This window comes from Phacochoerus africanus, chromosome 15 (genome assembly GCF_016906955.1).
Source record: "Phacochoerus africanus isolate WHEZ1 chromosome 15, ROS_Pafr_v1, whole genome shotgun sequence".
Classification (NCBI taxonomy): domain Eukaryota; kingdom Metazoa; phylum Chordata; class Mammalia; order Artiodactyla; family Suidae; genus Phacochoerus; species Phacochoerus africanus.
In genome coordinates this window covers 19,961,139-19,971,007 of record NC_062558.1, presented here as the reverse complement: position 1 = coordinate 19,971,007, position 9,869 = coordinate 19,961,139, and the positions used below count along the sequence as shown (strand labels likewise).

Sequence of the window (9,869 nt, the reverse complement as noted above, 5' to 3'; positions counted from 1 at the left end):
CAGAGTGGCTGTCAGACTTCTCCTGCTAATACAGACAATGACAGGAGAGCAGAGCTCCCCTGGGCCCCCGTCTCAACAGAACATGGCCAGTATTTACAACCACTTCGATCTGTGAAGGGCCACGTGTCTCTCCTCCAGTCAGAGCTTACATTTTTGTTCCTGTTTGAAATCTGCATCGTAACAGCAGTGTGGATATATACCTATAAAGCTTTTAGCAACTGGAAAGAATGTTCTGGGTAAAGCATGGTGCTAGTGTAATCCAGATCGCAATTTTGATCTTCACAAAAGCCAAATAAATACAACAATCCAGTTCACATTTATGGCCTGAACACCCACCCTGGGGGACTGGGCCTTTTAAGCCATGTGCATCCCTAGACATAAGATGGCTGAAAATTTTATGCCACATCTGCCCATCACGATTATGGGAAAAGCAACATAAAGACCTTGGCCTCACGGGTGAAGAACAGCATGTTAGTAACAGTATAGTGAGAAGGTGCTAGACCCAGGTTCAAGCTCAGGCCATTTACCAGCCCTGTGACCTTGGACCTTTGGACCATAGGTATGCCATTTGGAAAATAGAAAAAAAAAGAATAATAGCTTTTCTTCCTTTATCGCTGGGTGTTGTGGGGAATAAATGAGAAATCTCTTTGTAAACATACAGTGCTTCTACAAGTAGAAGATACTATGAATATTTATAGCCCAAATGCTCAGAGATTTTTTTTTTATAGTGGCTGCTGTGTATTTGTTTTGTTCTCCCAGGGGCTGCTTTAAAAAATATGGTCTACGTTTCCGTTATGATGGCATTTAGACCTCTGCTTTGTCAAGCAGAGGGGCGAACTTTCATAAATTCTTTTTCTTTATTGAACTAGAAAGGCCTTGTGTCTCCGGTGTATAATGTCACCAACACCTGGTTATGACGGATGGGCAAGAGGCAGAGCCAATGGCCGCAGCATCATTACCTTCTATATCAAGATGGCATTGGAGCACCTCAGGATGAGGCCAGCATGGGAAACACTGTTTTTAGTGGAGAAGGTGGAAGAGAGATGGGCATGGAAGATGAAGCTGTCTCCCGCCGAGAGAAATGGAGTCGGGGGCCGCTGGCCGTTCCGTGTTACACTGACCGTTCCACACTGCCCAGCTGGGCAGTAAACGTGAAAATGGGGAAGCTCAATTCTCTTTCTTCCATTGAGTCAGGCCTCAGTTTGAAAGTCACACAGGATCTCAGAAATTATCTCTTTAAACACTTAAGTTAGGGGCAGAGAGAGGCATTTCAGTGACCTTAAACTTGGACACTGCTGAGTGAATTCCTCCACAATTTAAATACTGAGGGGAGTATACGGAAATGCCCTGTTCAGTGAGAAGTAATAAAACACATGGATCAGTGACTGATAACAGAAAAAGAAGGAACCTCCATGATGGGGAGAGTTGGTTCTGGCTCAGGCTGGGTTGACGCTAAGCTGCTGAAACCAGTCTTATCAAGTCTCTGCAGAGCCCCTGGGTGCCAGGCTGGGGTACCAGCCTCTCAGACTTGAGATGAAGGCTTGTGTTCTGAGGGACCTCAGGAGGGGACGGGGGGAGATGGTCCAACAGGGAGCCGTCTCCTTCTTGCAGGGGGCTCTCACCAATGCTGTTTCCCTCTGGCCTTGAGGTAGAATCTCTAGCTTCTGAGTCCTTGAATGTGGAGTAGCTGCACAGCCTCTGCTGTGGGGAGAGATCAGAAATTTTCCTGCAGAGGGAGGCACTAGACCTCCTTTGGAGAAGACTTCCACTTCCATGGGAGGGGAGGGCTTGTTTAATTTTTTTTTCTGGATAATGTCTCATTAAATTATATGGGTGCTTTGACTCATATGGCCTTAGCCCCTAGAGCCTAGAAAAAGATAAAAAGAATTTTTCTTTATTTTTTTGTCTTTTTAGGGCCACACCCAAGGCATATGGAAGTTCCCAGGCTAGGGGTCAAATTGGAGCTGTAGCAATGTGTTTTATTTTTATTTTTATTCTTTTAGTTTTAGCATTTACTCCCCCCATCACATTCTTGGAACTATCTTCATTGAAGCTCAATAGGAAACTGCACTGATGGAGAAGATGCTGGCTTTGCTGTCATGAAATAGCTGCTGGAGCTGTCTGGAAGGTATATGTGCCTTGGGGGACCACAGAGATGCTGTGAGTGTGGGCAGCAGGAGGGCAGCCAGCTGACCTGCCACCAGCCCAACAGCTTCCGAGCAGGTACCCAGGGTGTTGCCTTAGTCCTTCACATGGGTGGGGGCAGGGCTTGCACCTCCTCCAGGCACTCGTCATAGGCTTCCTGGTATTCCTTATGGGGCTTGACCATTATCACACAGGTGGGGCGCTTGGAGCCAGCAGCTGCACCCAGGTTCGTCTTAGAGGGGATATAGATGTAGGGCAAATTCTGGTCTTCACACATAACTGGGAGATGGCAGTATACCTCAACCGGTAACGTGTCTCCTGCCAAAACCATGATCCCTTTCTCGCCTTTGTTGATAAATTTCTGAACCTCCTTCACCCCGCGCTGAATCTGCTTCTGCTTTATGGCTTTCTTGATGCATTTGTAGAGCTTCCCCGTAAGTCTGCGAGAAGCCAGGGGGTGCGCAGTGGGGTTCAGATTTCACCAGCAGTTCATTGTAAGCATGTTCCCCACAGCATGCTTCTGTCTGAGCCTCTGGCCTGTTGGGATCTGCCTTTATTTTGGTCATGGCAGCGACTGGGCAATCAAGTGCCCAAGAACTGCAATGTGTTTTAAATAGGATCTTTTGCTTGGAGTAGGTATTAAAAATGGTGATGTGGGAATTCCTGCTATGGCGCAGTGGGTTAAGAATCTGACTGCAGCAGTTTGGGTACTGCAGAGGTGAGGATTCGATCCCCAGCTTGGTGCAGTGGGTTAAAGGATCCAGCATTGCCACAGCTGTGGCTCAGATGTGATCCTTGACTGGGAACTTCCATGTGCTATGGGTGTGGCTATTAAAAAAATGGTGATATGGGTGCTTGCTTAGGAATTCACACATATGGTATCTGTGAGCATGTCAGCCAACATTGAAAGCCTGTCAGCAACCAGGAATCCACTGCATGGGCTTGTTCTGACTTTTCCAGTCTCTGTTCACTGCCTTAGTGACTTAGTGCTTGATGGTTTTATAAAGGGCTGTTAGGATACTTCACAATGGCAATTTCACTTGCATTTAGTTTCCACAACCTAAATCAACTGCTAGGCCCTTTTCAAAACCATAAAGCTCCTTTAGAATTACCCTGCAAATAATTCCACAAAAGGCATATTTTAATAACGTGTTGTTTCCTGCTGGCATTTAGCTGTGATGTATATTAATGAAAATAGTGCACTTTTTATATGAAAACAGTCTCAGCTTTCTGCCAGGATAAGATTAGAATGGGGTATTATTTGATGGTATTTAGCCAGAAGACACCTCCTCTAAACAAGGTTCTCAGGGGAGCTAGTGACATAAACAGCAACAGTAAAAAGAAACAGTGTACCTGCTTTTGTAAAAACTTTTAGAGACTGATATAAGCAGAGCACCACCCACTCCTCCCAACATGAATAGCTGAACAGACAGAAAAGTTTCCCAGCAAAGTGATCAAAGTATCCAGATAATCTCAGAGATTATAATCACATACAGTTTATTACTGGCAGCTCCCAGAGCCTTGGAAGCAGAGAGTGAGACAACATTAAAACAAGCCTCAGGGCAGAACTGTGTGACCCTGGGTATTTCCTGATTCTTTGCATTGTATGGTACATAAAGGTGGGGATGCAAAGCAGGAAGAATGAACTAATCCAGAAGCAGCATGACAGAGGGCTCAATGCCTGGACTCCCATCCTCTTTTCGTCCTAATTGAAGTACCATTCCCTGTTATAGGATGTCCACCTTCCTAAGAGGGAGGCTTTGGCAGTGAGGAGCTCTCACTTCTCCTGAATCCTCAAAGTTGAAATCCTGTGCACCCCAGCTCTGGATACTTACATGGCACAGGGACCTTCCATGTTACCAGCTGGCTCAGGTGGCCATGCCAAGAGAAAGGAGGGAATGCTGGTCCTGAGTCGAGCCCTGGGGCCTCACGTGACCCTCCTCCATGGCATGATTGAGTGTCTCACAGGTGCCTTCACCTGGCTGAGGCTAGGGTCCACATCCAGTCTGTTCCCAGCTACACCCTCCTCCATCTCCCCATCTTAGGTAACAGCACATGTGCTGGGGCCAAGAATCCAAGTCCCTCTGCATTCCTCTCTTTTCCTTCCCCCCACTTGCAGCATCTTTCCCATCAGCAAGTCCTGTTGGTTTTACTTCCCAAATGAACTTGCCCACTTGCTGCTGTTTATATGGCTATCACCTTAGTCCCCCCTCCCTGCTTCCTGTGGGGCCACCACCACCAAGTCCATTGGGTCTGGACTAAAACCTGCACCTGTGGGCCAATCTGGCCCCCATGGCCCCCAGGGTCTGGGCTGTCTGTCCACTTCTCCCACTTCCCACCCCACCCCCACTCTCTCCAGTCTCATCTGCTCTTTGTGTAAGGGGTTCCTTCTGTTCATTTAGGCTAAACTGCCATCTCCCTGGACACACCTTTCCTGACCCCTTAAACTAAATAAGCCACCTTTCCGCCCCTACCCCATTATTTGTTCTGTTTCATTCTTAGGATCTCTAATCCAAGATGGTATCATTTGTTTGTGGGTGTACTCCTGGTCACCCTCTGTGATAGGGGCACCATGTCAGTTTGCTGCTATATCTCCATGACAGAAGCAGTGTCCATAAAGCATGTTTGATGTGTTCTCAGAAAACACTGGCTGAACAAGTAGGTGATTTTTAAGTCACCCTCCCTGAAGTCAATGTGAGCCCAATGATGCTCTGCAAATGGGATCAACCAATTGTGCAGCATCTCTGCTTCTGGGGAAGATGCAACCAGGTAGGTGGGCATGATGTGAGCTCATGAGTGAGCATGATCCTGTCTCCTGGACAAAGCTGTCAGCAAGCAAGCACTGTTTCTGCTCTGCACTGAGTGCACTGTTAGGTGCTACTGAGTCAAAGGGCTCCAGGAACTCACTGTGTGGCCTGGGGGTGGGTGTGACCCCCCCCAAAGGAGAATTAGATGCCAATAATTCAGAGGGATTTAAAGAGGCCAAGATCACTATGAAATGCAATTGCTGGGCTAAGCATCACCAAAGGAGGCAGAGAATCTGGAGGGACAGATGCGAAGAGAAAGAGGAGGGCTTGCAGGTGTAGGAAGGGGTGCAAATGAGAGGAGGACAGGCTGTGGGGACATGGATCAGCCGGGGCCAAATTTTGCCCTTTGAAAGCCCCAAAGAGACTGATTAGATTCTGCACAAACTATGGGCATTTAGAATGTTCGACTATTTAGAGTCTAAAAGAATTCAGAAACAAATAGGTGGGATGAAATGTGAGTTCTTAAGACATTCCTCTCCTCTCTAAGGCACTGATGGTATTTTTCTTGGGAACTGGGTTCCATTTATTAAACCAAGAGTTACTTTTGCCTCCTCTGTACCAAGTACAGTGCTTGTGGTAGGGGCTCCACAGGCAACAAGATCACAGTTGTTGCACCCAAAAGCTTGTAATCCATCCAAGGAAGCAAATAGTATGTGGACACATTCAAAATGATCATTTAAGTGTAATTTTAAAATTGCTTGTTTCAGGCAAATTCTTTTCTATTAGTGATGTGGGAAGACAGAAAGAAAGAAGATGCTATTCACAGGTTATTTGCAAGGCTGTACCACAGTGTGTTGAAAAGGCAGTGAGGTGAGACACACAGAACAAAACTGTAGGTACTAGTGGGGAGAGGGAAGGGGGAGGAGCAATATAGGGGTGGGGAATTGAGAGGTACAGACTATTAAGTATAAAATAAGCTACAAGATATCTTGAATACAACCGATATTTCATAATAACTACAAAAGGAGTATAACCTTTAAAAATTGTGAATTACTCTATTGTACACTGTAACATATAATGTTGTCTAGTAATTATACCTCAATATAAAACAAACAACCAGTATATATGTGCAGGGCCCATATGATTGGCACCCACATAACTGGAAAAAAAAAAAAAAGGATAGTGAGGTCGAAACTGAGCAGGACTCTATGGGGCCTTCCTGGGGCAGATCCCCACCCCACCCCCAAGTCCTCTGCCCACCTTCTGTCTGTAGAAAAACTTCAGCCAAAGAACACATTTAACCAGAGAAGTGATAAAAATGCAGAAGCAAAGGAAAACAGTCAAAAAAGACCCAATAATAATAGGTTAGCCATTAAACAAAGCCAAGGACATTTAGTTCCTCCTCAAGGACCATAGATACTATTCTGAGCCACTGCCTTTGAAATATTTTTCAGACACTGAAACACCCACCAGGTGGAAGAAGTTAACTACGTGATGGCCAGTCAATAGCCAGGACAGAAACTGCTCTACCTTGCACAATTCTGAGAACTGGCTTCAAGGAAATGGGAACAAGCTGATCCTGGAACTAAAGATCAACCATACTAAAACAATCAAGATGATGCTGATCAGACTCTGGCATGATCAATTTCAAGATGATGGTCAGAGCTGACTGTGCTGTTTCTGCATGTAGTCCCCACCTCGGCCAATACACCCCTAGCATGCCCCTTTAAAAGCTCTTGCCCTGGATTGACAATGGGCAGTTGGTTCTTTGGGACATGAGTCCACCTTCTCCCCATGTTGCTGGCCTCTGAAATAAAGGAAACTTTCCTTTTTACCCAATGTTTGTCTCTCAGTGTGGGGTTCCTGAGCCATGAGCAGGCAAACTTGGGTTCAGTAACAAGGTGGCCAGTGACGAAACAACCACAGCCATGGAAGAACAGCTGCAAGGGTCCCACATGGAGTCCCAGCTCCCTCTTTTTCTTCCTCCTGCCTTTAGGTATTTCTGCCAGTTTAATCACAGCTGTGTAAAAATACATAAGCTTTGAACAAGACATGATAAACGTGTGTCTGGCAGCAATGCCTGCAACTGGAATGAAGCTGGCGAGCATGACTGTCCATGTGCCAGAGGCTGGAGCCAGGTGGAGCTCATGACCCATGCCTGCAAATGAAGAGGGGTGATGTAGCCACTCCCATGATTAGAACAGAGCCTTTCACAAAGGACCAGGCACTGCCTCCTCCAAGACTGCCAGTCACCATCATCACTAAATGGTCAGTTGTCTGGTTCTGTTAGAAAGATTTCATGGAGAATTGTGGTAAGTCGTGGCTTTAACTTGGTCCTCTCCCTTGCCTCTTGGACGAAAATTCAATAGTTGTTACTTCTGCTTAGAGACTTTAACACTCCCTGGTTATGTCGATTCTTGTTTCATCCTAGAGCATTGTCCTCAAAGGTTACAGTGGCCCATGAAGACCTATTTTCACAATGTAATGGTACATTCAGAAATGTAAATTTTTTATGGAAGTTCCCAGGCTAGGCGCTGAATCAGAGCTACAGCTGCCAGCCTTCACCACAATGTGGGATCCAAGCTGCATCTGCAACCTACACCATGGCTCATGGCAATGTTGGATCCTTAACCTACTGAGTGAGGCCAGGGATTGAACTCACATCCTCATAGATACTAGTTTGGTTTGTAAACCTCTGTGCCACAATGGGGACTCTGAGAAATGTAAATTCTTAAATGTAAAGTCAACTCTAAACACAGCCAGATACACTTGGTGAATTATTGAGCAATCATCTATTATCAGATGTCTCTTCTATGGTTTTGTTCTTCCTGTATTTGTTTGCTGGGCCTGCCATGACACAGACTGGGCGGCTCAAACAACAGAAACTTATTTTCTCATGGTTCTGGAGGCCAGAAAGCCAAGATCCAGGTGTTGGCAGGTTTGGCTTCTCCCGAGGCCTCTCTGCATTCGGCTGCCCTCTTGCTGTGAGGAAATGATCTTTCCTTGGTGGTCCCACCCCTGGTGTCTCTCTGTGTCTCCAAATGTCCCCTTCTTATAAGAAACAGATTGGATCAGGGCCCACCTAACCACCTCATTTTACTTCATCACCACTTCAAAGGGCCTACCTTCAAATCAGGGCATAACCAGAAGCTCTGGGGGTCAGGGCTTCAACACCTGGATTTGGGGGAACATAGTTCTTCCATACCCCTTCTCAGCCCTAATACACAGCTGGTCCTGAGGGGCAGTGACTGGAATTCAGGACTCATGGAGGGCTTGCTCTGGGACCGGGGAGGCACTGCACCTGCTCCAGAGCCCTGTGAGGGGACATAAGAGCTGGAGGGGGCTGAGGTCCTGCTTGTCCTTCCTGCTGTATCCAGATTGCACAGAAAGCAGAGGCCTGAGCTCTTATCTTGCTCCGACACAGAGACAAAGCTGGAGAGCTGCAAGAGTCCACAGGACACGAGCTTTGCTTGTAGATGTGGAGCCCAGCTCTGTGTGAGAACAGGCAGCAGGTGCGAGGGAAGAGACCAGAGCGTTGGTGGTAGGAGGCCGTGGGAGGGGTGGCACGTGTGGGAAGGGGGCTTCTTGTCAATTACCACATGCAGGCCTTTTGTGTAAGAACCCAAATGAACTCGCGTGAGGTAAGCTAATCGGAATTTACACCCCTTTTCAATGACACATGGAGCAAAGGCTGGGCGAGGCTGCAGAGCCTACCTGAGATAGGTGATGTGAACACACCTGACCTCAGAGCCCCTCACCCCCCATGCACAAGCACGTACTCTTTTCTTCCTGTGGACCATACTTCATTTTAAATAAACAAGCTAAGGGTCTTACCTTCATTTTCCGGTCAGAAGTGTGGGTAGATTCACCTGGTTTTCACTCTGGGTTTGCCAAGGCTAAAAGCAAGCTGCAGCTGCAGGGCTCTGCCGGGTAGCTGCAGGGAGACATGCTCCCAGCCTCACTAGGGTCATGGACAAGATTCTGCGTCGGGAGCTCAGGTGACCAAGGGCCCTGCTCCCCCTGCACTTTGTCACTTGAGGGGTCATGCCTGGCTATTGCTCCCCTGGGCTCCTAGTCTTCACCTTCCAAGCTGCAGCTTTTCCACCGCCTCCTTCTGCCCCTAGTGAGAGAAAGTCCTGCGCTTTTATAGGCACATGCGCGGGGTATGGGCCCACCTGATAATCCTAGAGAATCTCATTCCTCCAATCCCACCTGCAAAGGTCTATTGCCTCTTTGCAGTGGAGAGGGGTGGAGGTAGGTCGTGCACTCGGGAGGGCGGGCTTGCCCAGCCCATCACAGGAGGGGAACTCCAGGGTGGGGCTGGGGGCCCAACTTTCCCTTATAGGTGATGAGACCCATTTGGGCTGAACAGCCAAGAGGGAGGACAGGGAAGTGGGAAGGCTTGTGGTCTGGTAAGAAATCTGCTCCCAGGAGATGCAACTGGCCTCAGTGGGTGAAGTGGGTTAAATGGGTGAGAGATTAGAGCCAGGAGATGAGTGTGGAGGCTTTCAAACTATCCAAAGTGGGCATAATGAGGAAATGAAGTAGGGCTAGAAGTCCATCTGCCCAAACTCCATTTCTCCCGGAGTAAATAAATGGTCCCTTTGGTTTGATGCCAGTTCTCTGCATTTCCAGTCTGGGCAGCACCAGATACGTGGATGATGCCCCCATGAAAATAGTCAACAAAGAGGAAAAAGATTTATAAAAACTTCAAATGGGGAGTTCCTGTTGTGGGTCAGCAGGTTAAGAACTTGACTAGTATCCATGAGGATATGGGTTTGATCCCTGGCCTTGCTCAGATGATTAAGGACCTGGTATTGCTGTAAGATGCTGTGTAGGTTGAAGATGCAGCTCAGAACCTAGATTGCCGTGGCTGTGGTGTAGGCCAGAAGCTGCAGCTCTGACTCGACCCCTGGCCAGGGAACTTCCATATGCCGTAGGTGCAGCCCTAAAAAAAAAAAAAAAAAAAATCTCAGG

At 47.4% G+C, this 9,869-nt stretch overlaps 1 protein-coding gene across 1 annotated transcript; it reads right to left on the bottom strand.

Moving 5' to 3' along the window:
* Window positions 1–2,007: 2,007 nt before the first annotated feature.
* On the bottom strand, window positions 2,008–3,300 carry LOC125116439 (H/ACA ribonucleoprotein complex subunit 2-like). The gene is given in 2 exon segments (XM_047761654.1): window positions 2,008–2,623; window positions 2,625–3,300. Coding segments are annotated over 2 exon segments (663 nt in total). The 5' UTR covers window positions 2,913–3,300; the 3' UTR covers window positions 2,008–2,248.
* Between the last annotated feature and the right edge of the window lie 6,569 nt (window positions 3,301–9,869).